Raw genomic sequence first — 22,086 nt, 5'->3', positions numbered from 1 at the left:
CTGGTTGGATCCAGGAGAATGCGGGCTCCACAGCCACAGGTGAGGCGGTTGATGCTGGGAAGAGGTCAGTTGAGGAGACCAAGCTATAGGTCCAGCTACAGAGGGAATCAAGTAAGGCCAGGAGCCAGGAAGGAGCGAGGGCTGATAACGTGAGCGAAAATGAAGGGATGCGGTACTTTAATACAGAGGGCCCCACCTCAGGTTTGTGGTCCCCAATTTCAAGTGGAGTCTAGAGTTTCTACATCCCCTCCTTCTGCTAGCTTCCTTTGAATCCAACCCGGGTCGTCCCAGACGTCTGTCTCAGCCACACCATTGGCCTCTGGCCACCGCGGGCAAGTGGAGGAGGCCAGGAACTGAAAGTGGGAATGTGGTCGAAGGATAGTTCTGATTCTGTGGGAGTTAGGGAAAGCTGGAGGAGCAAGAAGTTGTGTGCAAACAGTGGGAGGTTGTAGCTGTGGGAGAGGTTGGCTGAGGTCCGGTGGAAGAGGGGAGGCCGTTGGAGAAGAGGAGGCAAGGAGACCGAGGGGTGGGGTGTGCCACCTCTCGCTGGCGCTGAGTCCCGGTGTCTGCATGGGCGTCCCTGGGTGACAGTGACAGGGAGCCCAGAGGGTAGCAGAGACAGATGGCATGAGTGTCAGAGGAGGAACGAGGATGCAGAGCCGGCCTTTCCTCCTAGGCTGGGCCTCCTCTTGACAGCACTTGACCTCACAACCGCCTCTTGGGATTTCCATTTTCAAGTTGCCCATCCCAACAGCAGATGGTGGTGAGCTCTCCATCTCCAGGAAAACTGGTTACGCACCAGAAAGTGTTTCTCCGAAGATGCACCTCCCTGGCAGCTGACAGTGAGCCGGGCCCTCCTCCAGGGGGCCCAGCATGAGCCTCTCTGGTGCCCCTGTGTGGATGGCCCTGGTCCTCCTGGAGGTGATGCCTGTCCTGCCCCGCACGCGAGGAGAAGCCAGAGACCCTCCAATCACCCTGAGCAGTTCAGAGCATCTTAACAACCCCCTGGGTTGACATGTGACAGAGTTCCAGGATTTCTTCCTGTGCTGGCAGCTGGGGACAGTGACATCTTGAATATTGTTTCATAGCTGGGGCACCTGACATCCCAGAGCTGTCATCAACAGAGTCAGAGATACACACCGTGCTCTTCACGTGACTTACATACGTGTCTGTACACATGCATGTGCAAGTGTGTGATATCTCGTTAAAACAGCAACGGAAACATGACTAAGACAAATATTTTCTGTGTTAGGAACAAGCGAGTATTCACTCCCAAACCTTTAATTCTTGTCGCTGTGTGTCGCCATCCTGATTTTCGCCGTGTTTCGATCATTCTGCGCCGTCTTGGAAAAGACCCACAAGAACTTGCAAGGAGCTCCCACGTCTCTGAGTGTGAACTCAGCTGCAGTGCGTGGGTGTCCTTAAGCTTGCAATCGCAAGCCCTGTTGATGGGGTTTATCACTTTCTCCCACCCTTCGATGGGCGGCTCTATGTGACCTTCCTGAGGTCCCATCGTCACGTCATTGGGACTCTCACCTGTTCCCTGGTGCTGTTGGGTGCTACAGATAGCACCCAGCGGCACCAGTCCACGGTTCTCCCTTATGTTTTGCAGGGTTTAGCCAGTCAACCTCTAACATTTTGTAAAAGTAAAGCTGCCACAGAACTGGCCTTTTGTTTTTCATCACGTCCAATTTGATTTTGTGTGATATTTCCTCTTGATTTTGTGTGATATTTATGCTTGGGTGCATTTTTTTCTGGCTTCCTAGGTTGTGATTATGTTCTAGTTTTCGTCTTTCCATCTGAACTTCCCTCCCTCTTTTGTTCATAGGTGGGATGATCAGACCTCTGTTGATAAGGGGAAATGTGCAAGGTGGCTGTGTCCTGCAGAGGGTCTTTCCAGGCAGAAAGAGAAGAGGGCTGTCGTTTCCCAAAATTCTTGGTCAGTGCATCTTAGTCTGGGGAGCTGGGCATTTTGTTTCTAGGTGGGAAGATGCTCTAGGTACTTCTGATGCACAGAGGATGCCCAGGAGGGAGCAAGGATCCCTCTTTTTTGTTCGACCTCGTCTTAGCAGTCACGTGTGGGACACCCCGGATGCCCTTGCAAGGTCTCTTTAAGGCAGAATTTCAGCTGAGCCCTTCTGACACTGTGGAGTAAAGTCCCAAGATGAGCAATGCCAGCAGTTCCAGTTTCTTCCCCCCTGCCTCTTAGGAACCAGAGAAGCATTACAGAGAAGTTGGGTAGACCTTGGCACAGGCTAGCCTTGAGCGTTCAAATCCCTAAGGAGTTTAGTTTTAGATGGGTCTCTTCCTACCTTCTGACTGCCCCCTCACCGGTCAGCTCTTGGAGGAAAACCCGTGGTAGGGTGAGAAGGGATGGACGCTTCTCGTGCATGAGAAGTCCTGCAGACCTTGATCGAGTCAGGAGCTGCAGACGGAAAGCCTCGTCCATCTGTGCAGTCATCTAGGGTGTGTCCAGTTTGGTGAGTTGTCTGAGAGTGGACGTTATCCCTGTGTGAGCTCTGGAAAGGAAGGACCTCGAGGTGAGCAGCCTTCCTTTCGGATGCCATCGGGGAGAGGAGCAGAGCCTGAGGGCGTGAGGGTGGCGGCCCGGTGGAGCGCATCCACGTGGAGGGGCAGGCGTCCACTGTCTCAGGCAGGGCTGTCCTTGAGGCCACAGTGGTTGGTCAGGAGGTGGCACTGGAAGCCGAGGTGTCATGGACAAGTGTGGCCTTGGTCCCGTCTGTAGCACGGCTGCCATGCAAACGGTCCCTGTGTGACCCGAGTCGCTGTTCTGCTGGCCTTGAGATGGGACTGTGGCTTCCCAGGTTTGGAGCCTAACCCTGTGGGCGCCCAGGCTGGAGACTGGCCTGGCCGTGTCCGTGACGGTGACGACGTCGGCCCACCTGCCGCCTCTGGGTGCTCACAGCTGGTCACAGCGACGTGAGCAAGGAGAGGCAATGGGAGGGACACAGGTGTGCCCCGCACCTCCTCTCAGCTGGGGCTGCCAGGGGCTTGTAGGGTCTCGGGGCCCTCAGCTTCCTGGAGATTCTCTCTCACAGCATCCTCTCCTGACCCCATGGAGGACAGGGCTCTGTCCTCGCCTGCCCGCTTTCTGTTGCCTTGCTGGTCTGTGAGTCATCTGTCCCCCCCCGGCCCCCAGCCCAGCACCCAGACCCACCCTGCATCCCAGGCATCTCAGGTCTCCAGTGATGGGGAGACCACAGCCCCAGTCTGCCCCATGCTGGGTCCATGGTCCCCTTCCTGCTGGATGTGGGAGACATAGCTGCCATCCTCAGAGTTTAAGGGCGGTCTTTACTGAGATTTTGCAAAACTCTCCTTTTTTGTGTTTTAATCGAGATGGATTTGTACCTCATCCTCCGATTAAACTAAACTTAGCAGGTCCCCCTTTGGAGCAGAGTTGGAAAAGAAACCCAAGTCAGTGTGAAGTCATGCCTCCTCTTTCTTGCTCTTGATATCCACAGCCGTGTCCCTGGGGCCAAGCTCTGGGTCCTCCTGGGCCAGCGGAGGTGTCTTTGAAGCCGACAGCTCTGCCTGCATCCCCAGGAATCATTGCTCCTGCACCCATGTTTATAGGGCTCGTTCCTTTAGTGATGTTACTCGACCCCCAGTAAGCACGTGCGGCACGCACAGCTCGATGCCGAGTTCACAGGCTCGCTCCCAGCAGACCCCAAATCGCCCCCCGCCCTGTGGAGGCCATGGCCTTGGCCCAGCAGGTGTGGTCCTGGAGGTGTCCTTCTGCTGTCGCAAGATGGCCTTTTTCCTCTCCCTCGCCTCCATGAAGTCTTTACAGTGGAACTATACATTCTTGTATGTTTTAATGAATCCAGTAGCTGTGCTCGCCTGTTTATCAAATGTCGTTGCCGGGTAACTGACAGCTGTAAGTCATTGTGCCATTCTGCTGGTAACTCTTTCAGTCTTAGTTCATGAAATGGTTGGGGCGTTTTCTAGACTCGTCAGTGACCACAGTCGGTTTTTAAACAGTCGCCCTAATGTCTTCCTCACCCACCTCGTCTCACGAATTGGGTTTATCGAGCACGGTCCTAACATTGCTTTAGATCTCTAAGAACTTCACGAAGAACGTTCTCCGCACCGCCCCCCCCCCGCAAATGTTTATAAAGGGAGACGGTCTATGAGGATCGGATACAAGCTCTTTGGGAAAACGTGTCAGAAGCAGGTGCGCCCTGGTCCTGCGTGGAGCTGTCGCCGTGGTAACCAGCTGTGGGTGTGGCCTCGGCTCCTCAGGGGTGTGGGGGCACCCCTGAAGGATGGATGGGAAGGTGTGCATTTCTGCAGATATCAGTCTGGCCACAGCATGCAGACCGGCCTGGAGGGAGACGAGACTGGAGAAAGGCCCCTGGGGAGGCTGTTGGTGACCAGCTGGAAGGTGGCGCCAGCCGCTGTGGGCAGTGGGCATGGAGAAGGTGGAGGATAATCAGGGGATTCACGAGATTTGATGCAGACAGCATTTGGGGGGAAGAAGCAATTTGGTGCATGCTGAATTGAAGACAAGTAGGTGTGGACAGCACATTCCTGTGATGCCAAGAGGTCAAGTAACTGAGCGTCTGTTGGGATAAGTGGGGACAAGTGGGTCCTGACTCGGGACATTGGAAGTTAGACTCCAGGTGGCATGAATGAGGTGGCCTTCGGGAGTTGCTGTGAGCAGGAGATGGGAGGAAAGCGTGTCCAGGAGCCCCTGGCAGGAGTGTGCAGCGTGTGGGGTGGACACCCCGCGTCCTGCATCGTGAATATCCCGTCCGTGAGTGGCCAGTGTTCCTGCCTCATATCTTACCCCCACCGCAGCCCCAGGCAGCGCTCTCTGCACACGCCTCCCTCCCTCTCTGCCTTGATGCCTTGCGAGCGGGCAAGGTGGGGGAAGGCGCCTGGCAGGCTCCCCCAGGCCTTCCCCCAGGTGCCCATGGGCCGGCACCTGCACAGCATCCTGTGACAGGCTCCTGACAGAGGGCATGGGTGGAGGGATGTTGATGAAGACCCAGTTCTGGGTGGGCTGCCATGGCTTCTTCTCTGCTTTGGAATCATGGAGAGAGAGAAGAACAACTCACTGGAGCACGCAGGAATCCCCTGACTAAACTTTCCCCTCTCTCTCTGTGAGTGCCCCCACCCCTTCTCCTCTGGGGACCTTTTTTCTCCCCACAAAGCCCTGCCCGGGAGGGCCATTCCTCCTAAACCACGGGCATCCTTCCCTGCCCGGGGGTGTCCTGGCCCCGTGGAGCGAGCCCACTCTCCTGCCTCTGGAAGTTCCCACCATCTGTCCATCTGCCAGCTCCAAAGGGCTCCCACTTTAGGGTGAGGAGAGCACCAGGGCAGAATCCCCTCGCTGGCCTCAGCCTGTCTTTCCTTCTCCCTCCCAGCAAGGCTCGCCCTCCTCGGAACCTCTCTCAGGAGCCAGCCACAGGGGCGTGGAAGATCCAGGCCCTGTCCACAGCCTGGCCTCCATGGCAGCTTTCTCTCTGTCAACTCTGTCCCCACTTCTCAGGCTCATGGTCCCAATGCCAGGCCTTTCTTTGATCCTGCTGGTCGTGGTCCCAGAGCACACCTCCGTCACTGCTGCTGGCCTGGCCCAGCTCCCTCCCAGCTCCTCCCCTGCCTTTCCAGCCCTGTCCCCCCAGGACCACCTTCTCCTCCTCTCTCGCTGTCTCCTGTGGTTTTTACTTTCCTTTTGGGGCATTTCATCATATTCTGCCTTCATTTCCACTATACAAACTGATGTTTTATCTTCCTAGTTAACTCCCCATGCTTGCTCATTGGAGCCAACTTTCCTTGTCTCTCTGTGCCGGCGAACCCCTCGCAGAGCCCGACTCAGTGGTCTTAGCGTAGGAGGTGCTCGCTGGGCCCCCAGGGCAGCTTCCCGAGGTGCGTGTTCACATGTGACTTCCACATGATTCATCGTGTCAGTCTGTCCCCAGCCCAGGCGTGTGGGGTGTCAGCCCAATTAATCCCTGCAGGGTCGAGGGGCAGCCTGGCCTGAGGTTGTCCCTTTCTTGCTGTTGGTGTCATTCTCATACTTGGAGCCCCAGAGAAACCCTAAATCCTACAACAGACCTGTGGGCTATTTGTAGACAGTTCTTTTATCCCAAGAAACAGTTTGGTCTTAGTGTCGCTGAACTGAGTCCACTGTCACTCTCTTTCAAGCCTAAGGTAACCATCCCGAGATGGAAACATTCTATTGTCCCTTCTGCTAGTTTGTCACCTTCACATGTCACAGACATTAACCTCAGTGAGTCCTCACAGTGCTTTTTATTAATTGGCATTTGTTTCATGAGCCAGAGATGCACCTGTTGTGTTATTGCGCTGGAGAAAATGTGTTGGGTGTCGAAGAAAGGCTTGTTCACAGCTTTACGTAAAGCAAATCTGTGGCATTGCTGTCTACTTAGCAACACAGGGAACGGCAAGTCTATACTGTAGGGTCAGAGTAAGCCACACGCCCATCAGACAGTAGCCACCTTCAGTGTGCGTGTGTGCGTGTGTGTGGACACACCCACCGTGTGCGGACTCGTGGGTGCACCCGGAAAGCCTGTTGCGTTGACTTTAGACGGCTGAAGGATGATGTCATAATTCTTTGTGCTTGTTGAAAAGTGCTCAGGTTCACGGGAACAGTTAGAAGATTTTAGGGCGGCTTTAGGGATAAGACTGAGCCATCTGCTCCCCGCACACAGACACGAAAGCTCGCTGAGGATTCCCAGCAAAAAACGCCGGGTAGCGGCCGACCCAGAAGCCTCCATTGCTTCTTTGGGGCCTGTTTCTTGGTCGCTTGGTGTCAAGGGCAGGTGGTTTTATCCTGTTAGACGGTAAACCCCGGTCTGATGTTTCTCTCTCCCGCCCCCCACCCCCGATCTCGTGCTTTCGGGAAGAGAGAATCACAGTGAGATCGAACGGCGCCGGCGGAACAAGATGACACAGTACATCACGGAGCTCTCCGATATGGTCCCCACGTGCAGTGCGCTGGCCCGAAAGCCGGACAAGCTCACCATCCTCCGCATGGCCGTGTCACACATGAAGTCCATGAGGGGCACAGGGAACAAGTCCACGGACGGCGCCTACAAGCCTTCCTTCCTAACGGAGCAGGTACCTGTTCCTCACTCGTCTGTGGTCCTTTCTCCCCTGATCGTGTCATTCTTGGAAGGGAGAAAAGAACAGCATCTCCAAGATGAGATGAGCGATGGGGCGCGGGGTTCCAGGTGGAGGAAGGGACGAAATCAAGAAGTTTTCTTTCCCCTCTTCCCCAGGAAACTCTCTTCAAGGGGGCGTTTGTCCCACCTTTGCATCCTTGCTTTTGTATTTCCCGTACATCTTAATAAGGCATCACTCAAAAAATATGCTCTGAACAAGGTGAATCTGAACAGTGTGCTTCCGTGCTGACACAGGAAAGAGTCGGTGGAAAACACCGCTCTTGTGTGCTGGAATGGCAGTTGCGATTGTCATCTCGGAAATGGTAGTGGCAGTTGTAGCAATAACAGAGACAAGGGTCATGATAACCAGCACTTCACAGCCTTTGCTGTGTGTCTGGGCGGAGTCATATCCTTTCATGCGGTATTTCGCCCGCTCCTTATTCTGTTATTCATCCCTGCTTTGTCAGTGAGGAAGTTGAGGCTTTGAAAGTGTCAGCAATTCACCCAGTCAGCCACTGCTTCGTAGGGGAGCCAGGAGTTAAACACAGGAAGTGGAACAGTGGGACACAGCCAGGTTTGTTGGACCACAGATCCATATTTTTACCAGCTGCGCTAGTCTTTGGAGAGTTGGTTAGTGTTTCATAAATTTTTACGTGAGCCCAAAGGCCCGTGTTATGAGTTCTTGTTCTTCCACGTGCTGGTCGTAGGGCCGATCAGCAAATGCTCCAAGCTTCAGCTGGCTCCTCTCTGAAACGAACATGAGCTTTTTGCCTTCCTGACTCTGAGGGCTTCTGCAAAACAGATGAGATGATGGATTTGATGGCACTTTGTCTGGTGAGGCAGGCTGAGGGAGGAGAGTGATGTGGCTGTCAGGCGATGCAGCTGGGGAGTGGAAAGTGTGTAATGTGTTGGGTCCTCAAGGTGATGGAGTGTTTTACGAGGCACGGAGAGTGTAGCCAAAACGAAAGGGAGCAGGAGTGGCCTGGTGTGGTCGGGGACTTCGCAGAGAGAAACAGCCCTGGCAGTCTGCGAAGGAGCCCCAGAACATGCCCAGAAAGGGGAGATGCAACCTGAAAGTAGTGAGCGAGCCTCAGAGGCAGGAGTGAGGAAGGCCTGTCGAGAGGCAGAACCGTCTATTCCGCTGGAGCTGGCAGTCTGCTCGTGTCAGGGAAGCTAGGCCCAGAAAAAGAACGAGGAAAGAGGAGCTAGCCTTTATTACCGCCTGTTGTGGGGCAGACATTTCAGAAGGACTTGACCTACTCCATCCGCATTCTAACCATCCCAGTGGCCACGTGGGACCTCAGCCCGCAGGTGTAAGGAAGAGGCTGTGGGGCCACCATCGCTGGGCCGACATGGGGTGTGTGGTTCAGGACACAGGTGCCACCTCATTTCCACCTCTCTAGAAAGGAGCCCAGTGGTGTCTCCCACTTTGTGTGAATGTGGTGTTGCATGAGGAAGGCAGTGGAGCAGAATGTGTCCCATGGGGCTGGGAGGGTAATTAGGGATGGATGGCTGTAGGTCACCAGACAGAAATGTAGCAAGCACCCCCTCACTGCTAGGGTCAGTGAAAACCTTTTTATCTACATTTCTTTAATCCTTACAGAAATCCTGCTGGGTCAGAATTTGAAATTAATCTCTTTATGCTTAAGGGGCTAAGGATTAAGAAAGTGGAGTAAAGAGAGAAGACAGTGGTGCACGCATACGAGTCCTCTCCATTTTTCCCTTTTGGGTCCCTGTTGTTGAAGATAACAACAAATAACAACAACTGTGTTGGTTGAGTGCCTACTGTGTGCCAGGCCCTCACTAAGTCCTTCACACACAGGATCTCATTTAACCTTGCAAAATCTCGCTGAAAAAAACCACGTGGAAAAAGGGAAGCTGAGGATGCTTGTAACATGCCCAAAGTTGCACAGCGAAGTGAAAGGGCCGTGGGTGGTGGTCTCCTTTTACTCCCAAACCTGAGCTCTTGAGTCTTCCCATTGGTTTAACTGGAGAGCGAAGGCATGGCTGGTTCTGGCTCGAGGCCACAGGACCTTCGTCACGAGTGACGTGCTTCGGGAAGACAGACACTGGGGAGGAGGGTGGTGGAAAGAGAGGTCCATGATGAGGGTGTGGCTGTCCCATTAGAACTTCCCACAGCCCTTGCAGACTGGATGAAACCATGAAAACCTGGAGGAAGTCACTCAGCCCAAGCTTCCTCTCCTCCGGTGACAGAGACTTCACTACTTTCCCACATCCTGTTCCATTTTTCACAACCCTTCCTGTTGGGAAGGGCTTCCCAATACTGGAAATAAAACTGCTGACCCGATCCTCTGCCCCGAGTGAGCGTCAGGAGAGACGGGGCTGCAGAAACGCCAAGCCAGGGAAGAGGACAAAATAAACTTCTCCTTAAACGATGCTTGTAGGGTTCGCTTCTGCCCTGGGTTCCCAGGCAGAGGATGTTAGGACTCCGACCCAGCCAAGGGCTCAGAGACCCCATACCCTCTCCAGGTTCTGCTTACAAGCAGGTCCACGTTTCCTAGTCTCTTGGAGCCCCCTCGGGACTGGCACTTAGGGCCTGGCCAGATGCTCCAGACTCCCTACCTTTTGCCTCCATGCCGCTGGCCCTCTGTCTGTGTTACACTGGAGCTTCCATGTAAGAGTGCATTTGAATAACGGATTCTCAGCAGAAAGTGTTTGCCGACCGCTGACCCAGAAGGATCCCTTTGTTCTGTGGGGCCTGAGCAGCATGTGAGGTGGTTGGAGAGGGGGTTGTGGACCCCAAGGCATGTGGGAGACATGGTTCCTCAACTCCTGTGGCAGCGGAGCCCATTTCATTCAGCTTGATGCGAGGATGACATGAGCCTGGTGACTCAGCGTGACCCCAGGGCTGGTGCAGCTAGCCTGTCTTCTTCCCTAAAGTGACATGGACGGTGCCATATGCCTTGTGGCCCCTGGGATTACTCTGAGTCTGTGGAGATGTTGGTTGTCCAGGAGCCCTGGATGTTTGACAGATGTGCAGATGTAGGTGATACTCGTATATCTTCTGCCGGTATCCAGCCCAGAAAGTACAGGAAGAGAAGAGGAACAAGAGTGTGCTGGCAGTGTGGCACATGGTGGGAGAGGAGACCCAGCGTCCCTTTCCTTCTTTCTTCTCACCTTCCCCTTCTCCTTCCCTTCCTTCCATGAGCATCTTTTGCACCAGGCCCTTCTGCTCTGATGACATGACTGCAGTTTGAAGGCGTTAGTGAGGCCATTCACACCTCTGGCAACCCTGCACCTTCTGATGATCACTCCTTGCTCTCCTGTTCCCCTGGGCTGGAAATTTCCTCTCTCCCTAAGAGAGGGCTCGTCCAGATACTGAGTTTACTGTAGCTGTATCTTAGGGCTAGTACCAACTTTGTGCACTTTTTAGCTCATTTTCCAGTAAAAACAAAAAAAAAGCAGTCAATCTTTCCAAAACTATTTGTGTATCACAGTGAATGTCTGGATAAAAGTTGAAGTTTGCAGGGCTGGCCCCATGGCCGAGTGGTTAAGTTCGTGTGCTCTGCTGCAGGCGGCCCGGTGTTTCATCAGTTCGAATCCTGGGTACGGACATGGCACTGCTCATCAAGCCACGCTGAGGCAGCGTCCTACATACCACAACTAGAAGGACCCACAGTGAAGAATATACAGCTATGTACCTAGGGGCTTTGGGGAGAAAAAGGAAAAAAATAAATCTTTAAAAAAAAAAAAAAACGTTGAAGGTTGCTAATAAGAAGACTTAATTAGCCTGGGTTTGTCCTAACCACTGTCTTTTCTTCCCAGGAACTGAAGCACCTCATCCTTGAAGCGGCCGATGGATTTCTGTTCGTCGTGGCGGCCGAGACGGGGCGAGTGATTTATGTGTCTGACTCTGTCACCCCCGTTCTGAACCAGCCACAGTCAGAGTGGTTTGGGAGCACCCTCTACGAACAGGTGCATCCCGATGACGTGGAGAAGCTGAGAGAGCAGCTGTGCACCTCGGAAAATTCGATGACAGGTCAGTGTAGCCCCCTCTACGAGGCTGTCTGACCCTAGAGAAAAACTTCTTTCAGGAAACAGATCAAGCAGCTGGAGGTCAGAAAGAGCTGCCTAAAGATAAGGGATATATTTGACTTTAGCCTATGTAACAGCTTCATTTACCCTGTAACATTTTAAAAGTTCATTTTTAATGCATCACTTTTTTCTATATTTTACTTGCAATTAGGGGACATGGCCACTAGGAGGCATTGTTGATACACTACCCTGAGCCACGTGTTCTGTAATGAGGTTTATGCCTCTGGTGTGGGGTTACTTGTGGTCCTGATCACAGGCATTTATTGCCTAGGCCCTAGTTACCTGATATGAAGTTCCTTATTCAAACATTTAAATACAGTCAGTTCTGCTGTGACGCAACGTACATTTTCCTAAAAATCACTGCAGTGTACAAAATCGTGAAATAAAATCCACAGGGTTTAAGGGGGAAAAAGTGAGCTAGGAGCACAACACTCAAAAATTTGTCAGTGACAGGTAAAATCAAAAGTAAGAACCTAGTAAAAATGGGAGCACACCCTTACACAGTAAATGGTTAAGGAATTCATAAATATTACCATCAATATGGCACTTGACCTTGCACCCGACTTTGAAGTTTGCTTGTGGAAATGGGCCTCAGAAGGGTGGCCACTTGTGTGTTATAGTCAGTGGTGCAAGGACAGTCATGTGACATTAGACAGAAATGAAAAGAAAGTTGAACACCAGCATGGATGGTGTGGCTCGTAACACTCACGGTAAACTGTGGGAGCTGGTAGGTGCCTGGTGCACATTTTGTATATTTCTCTGTGGCTCAGTTCACCAGGTGCGGTTTGCTGTGTTTGTCTGGTATTCCTTGACGAGGAAATCATGCATAAGCAAACACAAAATTCACATTATCCTCAAATTGTTCCCCAATATATCGATCACATTGGACCAAATTTGCATCTTCAAAACAAGGGTTATAGCAGAATGACTATATGTAATATTTGCATCCCACTGTATGATGGATACATTTGTGCTGTGTACTTCTCCCCACCAAATTGCAAGCTGGTGGCTCTCCTTTACTCTGCGTCTGCCTACAGGCCTCACTGGGTGCTCTGCACATAGTAGGCATTCAGCAGATGGCTGGTCAGAGCTTGGCTCATCATATTGGTGTGCTGGGGCTGCCATAAAAAAGCACCACAGACTGGGGGGCTAAAGCAAGAGAAAGCACAGTTTGGGAGGCCAGAAGTCCCAGATCAGGTGTGGCCAGGGCTGGTTCCTCCTGAGGCCTCTCTCCTTGGCTTGCAGACGGCCGCCTGCTCTCTGTGTCCTCATGTGGTCTTTCCTCTGCGTACACATCCCCGATGCCTCTCTGTTCCTATAAGGACACCAGTCCTATTAGAGTAGGGCTCAACTCTGATGACTTCATTTAACTTTCATCACCTCCTTAAAGGTCCCATCCCCAAACACAGTCACATTTTGAGGTCCTGGGGGTTAAGGCTTCAACTGATGAATTCTGGGGGGGATGCAATCCAGCCTATAAGAGTCATGGTGTTGTCAAAAGTGACAGCTGTTTCTGAACGAGAACAGCAATTTTCTCAGTGTTGGTCCTCATGATGCGTGAAAGGGAGGAAGAAGATAGAGAATGAAGGTGGGAGGACAGGGTCTGCGTGGTGTTCGTCTCTGTGCCTCCTGGGATGACTCGTGACCTGGCTGTGAGCTCTATGTACTTGTAAAACGATGAGGCTGAAACAGACTCAGAGAAAGATGTGCTCGGCCACTCAGCGCCCTGGGCCGAACTAGAGAACTCCATATAGAAAACCTAAGGAACACACCTCATAAAGTCACGCAAACGGGAGGGATGTGAAAGGGAAGATAAATCAGCTGGGAAGTGTTGGTTTGACAGCTGAAGTCATTTTTCTGGAAAGAGTTGCCTTTCCCCAGAATTCTGTATTTGGACCACAGGATGTGGCTTTTTGAAACCCAGTCTGGAGACCCAGCTGAGGCAGATGGTCAAGGGTGGGTCTGGCTCACCAGAGTTGGGTGGACATTTCTGTCTGTGGGAAGTCTTAATGTGTCTGGCAGAGTCTAAAGGGGCAGCATGGACCACATTTGAACAGGAATGTCCGCGGGGTGGACACTGGGTGGTGGCTCCCGCAGCTGGAGCTCGTGTAGTGGAGGGAGCCCGTCCGTCAAGGTGCTGGGGACGACCCAGTGACCGGGGAACAGCCAGGCCTCCTGGCCGGCTCCTCTTATGGGAACAAAGTGGGGATGGAGAAGGGGGTCCTTCTCCTTGGGGTGGTAGAGAAGACCCTCTCGGAGCCAGAGTGTGATGTGAGTCTCCCAGGACGTACAACAGAAAAGCTCATTGATCGGTGGGGGAGCTTGGAGGTGCTCACTCAGCAGGTCTTCTGCTTGGACGGGCCTCAGGGTGTCCTGGCCCTGGGCACAGGGCAGGAGCGGGGCTTTGTCCAAAACCAGCCAAAGTGTACATGTGATAAAAACCCTCAGGGATGATTTGATGCCTTTGATTATTGGACTGGGGCCTCCTCTAGACCCTCGGCGTGTTTGGTTTCAGGCCTGGAAAGAGGCGACATGGTCCACTTGGTGGGGAGTCAGTGTGGGAGGATGTGGCGCAGGGAGCCAGGCGAGGCCTGTGGGAATGGGGGCGGTCTAACTAGGGGGGCCTGGCCCACTCGGCCTGGGGAGTGTCCCTTCTTTGAGCCTCTCAGTGGGACTTTCAGCCGTGGGACTTGCAGAGTGGCCTGCACTCGACCGGTGGGGTGGTACGTGTGCTGGTGGGAGACACCTGACCACAGGGCCTGCAGACCCTGTGCTGGCTGAGGATCCCAGGAAAGCACGGCTCGCACATGGTTGCAGTAACAGAGTTTGGTGACAACGGGGTTCGTCTTTGGGGGATTTATTGAGGTGGAGAGACAGTGGGTGGAGACTTCGCTTAGCAACAGCGACACTGCTGGTGGAGAAAGTGCCGGAAAGGGGGTGGGGAGGCCCCGTTCTGGTCTCCACTTGGCCATCTTGGCAAGTTCCTTTCTTCTCTGCCCGTTGTTCTCCTCATCGCAGCCCAGGAAATCTCTTGGGACTGTTAGACTCTGATTCTACTCTTTTGCTCAAGGCCCCCGTGTAGAATTTAATCCACTGCTTTTAGCAGTGGTGGGAGGTCAGAGGAGAGGTCCTCTGGCTCGGGGCCATGCGCCTGAGCCCCGTTCCCATGAGCCCCCTGTTGTCATTGGCACCACTTGTGGGCAGGGAACAGCATTGGCCCTGGAAATTCAAGGGCTGTGCAGAGCACGTTCGTTCTCCAGGACTCGACTTGGCAGGGGGCGAGGAGGACGCAGCTGAGGTGTTCTTATGATGGCTCCCAAGAACCCCACTCCTTTCGAGACGGATTTTGGCAGGAGGGTGAACGGGCTGTGTCATCTCAGGCTGAGTAATTCTGCATGTGAACCTGGAAAACGTCTCCACAGACAAGCCCCGGGGAGGCCTAACTTTCCCTTTGAATGGGGTGATCAGGATGTGGAAGACTCTGGAGATTCTGGAGGGCTATCGTCTCGGGGTCAGTTAGAGGGAACAGGTACCTTCCTCTCAGAGACCACCATGCTACAAGAGGGGCTGTGGAATCAGTCAGGGCTCCAGTGACAGAAAACCTACTTCAACTGGCTTGAGTGAAAAAGGAAATTCATTGGCTCCTGTAACTGAAAGGAGTTTACTGGCTTCAGGCACAGAAGGATCCAGGTGATGAAAGTTGCTAACCAAAGTACAGTCAATCCTCATTATTTGCAGATTCGGTCTTTGTGAGTTTGCCTACCAGCAAAATTTATTTGTAACCCCAAAACCAGAACTTGGGGAACTTTCTTGGTCATTTGTGGACATGCGCAGGGTGGCAAAAAATCTGAGTCACTCAATGCACGCATTCCAGCTGAGGTCAAACAAGACGGCCTCCTGCCTTCTAGTTTCAGCCTTGTAACTATCGACAGTGTCCTCCTTGCAGGGTATTTTGTGCCGTGTTTTCTGTGCTTTCGTACTTTTTGTTGCTGTTTACAATGATCCCCAGTGTAGCGCGGAAGTGCCATCCGGCATCCTGCAGTGTGAGGTGCGCTGTGTTGTCGCAGAGGACGTGTGTTGGATGAGCTTCCTTCGGCACGAGTCCAGGGCTGCGACTGAGTCCAGCGTTAATGAATCCACAATAGATGGTGCATGGGCTGTCTTCACACAGAGACACATAGAAGACGGGGTTATGTGGACATTGGCTGACGAAAACGTGGTCACCAGAGCTGGTCTTGCCCCCGTGCTCCCCTTAGGAGTGATGGCTCGGTGTTTCCATGTGTTCTTTTGTGGCTTTTTTCTTTTTCTCTTCTTTCTTTCTTTTTTTTTTTTTTTTTTTTTTTTTGCAGTAAGAACACTGACCACGAGATCTATCCCCTTAACGTATTTTGAAGTGCACAATACTATATTGTTAACTCGAGGCCGGTGCTGTACTGCAGATCTCTAGAACTTGTTGATTTGCACAACTGAAACTCTCTACCCGTTGAACACCCGCTCCCCGCTTTCCCCTCCTCCAGCCCCTGGCCACCGCCGTCTGCTCTCTGCTTCTCTGAGTTTCACTACCTCATCTACATGGAATCGTGCAACATTTGTCCTCGTGTGACAGGCCTGTCCTCTAGGTTCATCATAATGTCATCTCAGTTCATCCATATTGTCACAAATGAGAGAACTGGCTTGTCTTTAAAGGCTGCATAATCCTGCATCGTGTGTATCTACCACATTTTCCTTATCCGCTCATCTGTCCGTGGGCACGTGGGTTGCTTCTGTAGCTTGGCCGTTGTGATTAATGCCGCAGTGAACGTGGGAGTGCAGATGTCTCTTGAGATCCTGCTTCTGCTCCTTCGGGTTACACTATACCCAGAGTGGGGTTGCTTCTGGGCAGGGCTGGTCCTCAGGCAGGCTCTCCTCGCATGACGAGAGGTGGTCACCAGCAGCTCTGAGCTGACATTCTGCAGGCTCAGCAACACCAGCAGAAACACCGTGCCGGCCCCGGGAGAGCCGGCAAGTACCCAGGGCTGACTCTCTTGGATCAGCCGGGGCCACCTGCCCTGCCCAATTCCAGTGCCTGGGGAGTCTGAGCCAGGGGGTGAGGCCGGCTTCTCTACCCAAGACACTTGGACCCAAGAGTTGGGGAGATGTGATTTCCCAGGGGAAATTAGGGTGCTGTCACTAAAAGGAGGAAGGGGTGCCACGCAGGCCAACCACAGTTTTGCCCTGGCTGCAGGGAGAGCCAGCCTTGGTGACATTAGAGGTGATGCTTATGGGGAAGGAGGGGGTGTTCTCCCGGGGAACGGGAAGCGTGTTTTTCTCTTGCTGGGAATGCTAGGGATATTTGGGTTATGGGATTCTGAGCAGAAGATGGAGCCAATGTCAGGTCAGAGGAGGGCAGGGATCCGGTTAAAGTTTGGTGGGGGGAGTGGTTACAGAAATAATTATCGGGGATCTCTGAGTGACCTGAGCCCCTCTCGCCTCTGGAGAAGGAGCAGAACCCAGCAGAGGCCCAGGGCTTTCCAGGTGATACTCGAGCCTCTGGCTGTAACTGGATATGCCCCAGGGGTGGGGTTCAGAGGGCAAGCAGCGCAGCCAGCCGCCCAGGGGAGCACAGGAGGAGCGAATTCTTCTCCGTGTCTTCCGTGGCCTTTCCCAAGCTCCCCTCTGTGGCTGCTGAACTCTGGAAAACCTCGCTCCTGCTGAGCAGAAACTGGAGACGCCTTGTCAGTGACCTGAAGCCCTGCTCTGCATGGGAAGTGCCCAGGTGCCCTGGCTGGGAAGTGGATGTGGAGAAGGATAACCATGGATGCTTCAAGACAAGGGTGATGCAGCCCATTTCCCCTTCGTCACACTTCTGTGGCTATGATTCTGCTTGACGACTCCTTCGTTCAGAGAGCTGGGTCAGCATTTCGGTTCAATGTAGGGAAGAACTTTGCAACAGTTAGAACTGTCCAGTGGTGGGAAAGGGTGTACGCCAAAGCTGAATTAATGATTCCTTCCTTCCTTCCTTTCCCTTCCTTCTTCCCTCCTTCTCGTTCTTTATCCAGTAGCTTCTTCATGTAACCATTTATCCAACCATTCGACAAATACCTGTTCTGCAGGGCCCTAGAAGGTCATCTGGGCTGCAGCCTCTCTGCCATCACGGACAGGAGTTCCCAGCTGTTGTTGAATGAATGGACCCCCGTTTCCTAGCTGTTCCCGCCCAGATTCTTTGTGATAATTTGGAGAGAGTCTGAGCCAGGTTGGTCCCTCACGGCTCTGGCCGGAAAGCCCCTGTGCGTGATTCACATGTCCCAATCAGCTGTGATTAAGGTTCCCTATCTCCCTGAGAGCTTTGCCAGAGTCCAGAGATGCTTTCAGCCTCGGATCACAGCATTTGGCTGGGCTGCTGTCTGGGCAGAGAGCAGCTCACAAGAGCATGTCCAGCCAGCTCTGCTCACTGACCTGTCATCGCATTGCGTTGCTGCCAGAGGTTGAAGATGGCGAGTTCCACTTCACAGTGTCCCCCTGCTTGTCTGGGCGCGAGGACACCTCTGGGACACTGGACAGATTTTGCTTTTATTTTCTCATTCAACCCTCACAGTGAAATATTAATAACTATAAGGAACTCCTACATTTTTGTAGCAGGTTTTTCACCACTTTAGTGGAAATCAACGCTGCCTGCACCTTAGAATCGGTCACAGGGGGACATGTGACAAATGCCCCTTCCCCGGGTTTGGGGAAGGTGTGGTACTCTTACTCTGTGAGAGCTTGCCAGGTGATTCTGACGCACGGGTGGGGTTGAGAACCATTGCTCCTCTGGGCCTTGTCACAGCCCTGTGCTTGGGGGGTTGTCAACCCCATTTCTCAGGTGGGAACATGAAGGTTGGAATCATTGAGAGGTTCCCGGGGCCACACAGCCAAGGCCAGACAGCTGCTACAAAGTTGGGCCGAAGCTTGTGTCTCCTTTGGGGACATCTGGATCCAAAGAGGCCTCGGCTGGCCCGATGTAGTGAGTCTAGTCAGAGTAGCTCAGCCCAGGGTTCTGGGGGCCCCAACTCACAGAGGACGGATGGGGCAGTGCTCAGTGGGGTTCAGGATCATATGAATGGTCAGTGGTGTCAAAGCTTTGAGACTGAAGCCAGATGCCTCGGGGTCTCTGGGGTCTCCCATGGTCTAGTGTGGTGGTCCTCAAGGTGTGTCACTGCTCCAAATGCATGAGCATCTCTGGTGAACTTGCTAAAGATGCGAATTCTTGGCTGAACCCCAAACCTACTGCATCACTCTGGGGCCCAGTGATCTGTATTTTTACACCCCCTCCAAGTCATTCCGATGCATGCTGAAGTTTGAGAATCGCTGGTTTAGTGAAACCATCCCGGAACTTGCGATCAAGTCACCTGGGTTGAGTCCATCTCTCTTTTGACCTTGTCAAGCTCTTTGCTCTCAGAGTTTAATTTTCCTCTTCAGAAGGGTGGGGGAATGTATGGTTTTGTCAAATGTCTTATTAACTGTGAAACTCAAGGTGAACGTTCATTTGTACTTGGAAGGTAAACCCTGGGGTGCTCTGTGGACCAGCAGTACCTTAGAAATGAGGATCTCGGGTCCCATCCCAGGCCTGCTGGTTCAGGATCTAGATGTTAGTGAGATCCGCAAGGGTTTTGTATGCACGTTAAAGTTTGGGAAGCCCTGAACTAGAGAATTGAGCAAGCTGTAGTTGGGGCTTGCAGAAGGTGGGGTCCGAGCATCCTTCGACTGCTGGGACTGGCATGAAGTGGTGGGATTGGCCTCACAAGTTCTGCAGTCCGGCTTGTATCTGCCCAGCTCTCAGGGCCAGGGCCAGGCCTCAAGGAACAGCCTCTGGAGGTTTACTGCCCTCTTCTTTCTGCCCAGGGCCCAGGCTGACCAGCATGGGGAATGTGCTCCAGCCCTGAGTCTTGCTCTGCAAGGCCACACCAAGGTCGGTAGGAGGGCTGGAGGGTCAGCAGTTGGCGTTCTCCACTACAAAATAGGAGGAGAGCAAATGGACCCAGTTATGCCTGATGCCACAGAGTTCGGCATTCACGTCATGGGACGCACGTGCAGGGGGAAATAGCTGACACTCGTCAACATTCAGTCTCAGCCCGCCCAAGGCAGCTGGGCCTTCTTCATAACACTTTGCAAAAGAGGGCAAGGACAGAAGTGTTGAAATCAGCGGTGTGGTTGAATCCTGCAGTGGAGGAATGTCAGGCAGATAATTGGTCCCTCAGGGGTCGCGTGAACTGTGAAGTGCACCCTTGCGGTATCAGTTCTGGAAAAATACCGTCCGTTTCCAAACGTCAGCCGTGAAGGTAGCTTCATGGAAACCATACTTGCAAATGCATAGCTTATTTTCTTTGAAATACCCAAACTTCGTCTTTGGACTAATGCCAGAATCTGAAATCCTGAACAAATTCCGCAGTGTTTTCCTGCCGTATTAGGTAACATAGATAAATGTGGCAAAAAAAAAAAAAAAAATCCCACTTTTATCTGAGTCAACTGTTAACATTGTTATTGGGTTTCTGTTGTTTGAAATAGAAATAACATGTTTTAGTGGCAAGAAAAGCACATTTATTCGATTCAGACCCCTTGGAAATTGCCCAGTTGTGTAGTAAACACTTAGGCCACCGGATAAAGCTTTTACAGTTGGGCTGCCAGAGATGCTGGTAAAAGCACGTGAGTGGAATCTGAGAATCACCGGGCGGGTGTTGTTCGTAGCTTCACGGTGACTCCCCCGCTGGAAACCGCAGCCCGCTTAGCTCTGTTATTCCAGATGTTTCTCTGGCACCAGTTCAGTTCTTTCTCCCTGTTAAATATTTGCACAACCTGCCTTGTTCTGCTTTCCTTCATACATCGCGTGCTGATGCTGCTGAACCGTTGGTGTTTTTCTCGCATATTTTACGTGGAAAGATAGTTCATGAATGTGGACAGAGTTCCGACTCGGGCGGCTGGGTTCATTATCACTCTGGGGTCACAGCAGATAAAGGAGATGGAGCGGTGTTTTCGTCCACATGGCGGACGCTGCTTGGAGGGCTGGCTCCCCTGCAAGCAGAGAGAGCTCACACCAGCCGCGTGTGCTGACCAGGGGGGCTCAGGGGGCAGGGTGGGCTGGCATGGGGGCACGGGGGCAGGTGGAGCAGTCAGATGGACCTGGTGACAATGACAGTTCATGACCTTTCCCTTGGGTGAATGACTTAACCTCCTTGGGCCTCAGTTTCTTGCCCTGTGAATGCAGACAATAATATACCCCCGAAGGAGTGCATTGAAGCATTCATGACATGACCTATTCGATAGTATTAATGATAGTGTTTGGGAATTGTAGAGATTTTGTTCACTTTTTAATAACTGAAAATTGTATTTAAACACGGATATAGATGAGTGGCTTCCCAAACTTCCCAACTTGTCCTGCTTCCTTTCTCTTCTAACCCCCATACCATGTGTCTTAGAATTTTGGCACTGCTGACAAGGGAAGATGGGTCAATTTTGACCTTTCTTCGTTCTGCCCAGTTATCAAGGCATGGCATTCCCCCTTCCACCTGTGCTTGAGGACATCCATCACACGTTCAGGAGGAGGGTGGGGAGTGAAGCTGTGCCTACTCTCTTTCTCTCTTTGCTCTATTCATTCATTCATTCATTCATTCATTCATCCAGCACATATTTATTACTGAGGACTAAGTCACTGTGTATAAGATGCTGGCCTGAGTGTTGGGGATACAGTGATGAGCAAAACCGATGCATTCTGGCTCTCATGTCTAGTGGAGAAGAGAGGCACCGAAGAAATAATCACATGTGACATATGTAACACACCATGCCAAGTATTAAGGAGGGAAAGTGCAGGGGGCATTGAGAACAAATAACAGGAGATCCAGCTTGTCTGGGCAGGTCAGAGTCGTGACCGATGGCTCTGAGAGTTAGGGCTCCCATGAGTGAGAGGTGCTTGGTGAGCTGTGGTGAGGGGCCTGAAGGACCCAGTGAGGAGGTAGGAGAGGGCAGGATAGTGGATGCTTCCTTCCAGAGCAATTCCCCGGCCAATGAAGGTTTTTAACCGGAGGAGCCCGTGCTCTGTGTTGGACGTGAGAAGCTCACTCCGGCTGCAGAGTGGAAAACATGTTGCAGGGCAGCCGGCCTGGCTGTGGGGAGTCAAGGCTGCACAGGTGTTGGAATTACCCTGAGGAGGTGATGCGGGCATGGGTTAGGGTGGTATGTTACTGTCCTCTGGCTACCATCACAAAGGACCACAAACTGGGCAGCTTAAAACAACAAGAATTTATTCTCACAGTTCTGGAGGCTGGAAGTCCAAAACCAAGATGTTGGCAGGGCAGATTCTTCTAGGCTGTGATGGGGGATCTGCTCCCTGCCTCTCCCCTAGCTGCTGGCGGTGGCTGGTGTCCTTGAGGTTCCTTGACTTGTGGACACGTCATTTCCATCTCTGGCTCCATCCTCATGTGGCCTTCTCCTTGTGAGTCTCTGTGTCCAGATTTCTTTCTTCTTCTAAGGACACCAATCATATTGTATTAGGAACAACCCTAATCCAGTATGGCCTCATTTTAACTTGATTCCATCTACAAAGACCTTATTTCCAAATAAAGTCACACTCGCAGGTTCTGGGTGGACATGCATTTTGAGGGCACCCTATTCAACCCCGGTACAGGTGGTGATAGTGGAGATGGAGGAACGTGAGTAGATTCAAGAGATCTTTAGGCAGCCAAACCAGCAGGGGGAGTTGATCCTCTCACTCTAGTTCCTTCTCTACCCAAATAATGTCAAAAAAAGCTGATTATCTAGGGTCTTTGGTGACCCTTTGTTGCTGCCCTGTATTGTCACTGACAGATCTCTTCTACCAGAAATGAGTTTAACCAGAGAGAGCTGGAGACACCTCTTCAATGGCCCCACCGTG

The 22,086-nt window shown here is 52.4% G+C and overlaps 1 protein-coding gene across 26 annotated transcripts in view; it reads left to right on the top strand.

Moving 5' to 3' along the window:
• ARNT2 (aryl hydrocarbon receptor nuclear translocator 2) overlaps window positions 1-22,086 on the top strand; it is a 173,040-nt gene that overhangs the window by 52,022 nt on the left and 98,932 nt on the right. For 17 of the 26 annotated variants that reach the window (XR_011438358.1, XR_011438365.1, XR_011438366.1 and 14 more), the window contains 2 exons: window positions 6,891-7,104; window positions 10,935-11,148. Coding sequence is in view for 15 of the 26 variants with exons in the window: in XM_070266198.1 (XP_070122299.1) it covers window positions 6,891-7,104; window positions 10,935-11,148 (428 nt within the window). In the remaining 11 variants the exon portion in view is untranslated. The remainder of the gene's footprint in view (window positions 1-6,890; window positions 7,105-10,934; window positions 11,149-22,086) is intronic. The other 9 variants (XR_011438359.1, XR_011438379.1, XR_011438372.1 and 6 more) reach the window with 1 other exon arrangement.

Source organism: Equus caballus, chromosome 1 (assembly GCF_041296265.1).
Source record: "Equus caballus isolate H_3958 breed thoroughbred chromosome 1, TB-T2T, whole genome shotgun sequence".
Classification (NCBI taxonomy): domain Eukaryota; kingdom Metazoa; phylum Chordata; class Mammalia; order Perissodactyla; family Equidae; genus Equus; species Equus caballus.
This window is presented reverse-complemented; position numbering and strand designations above follow the sequence as displayed.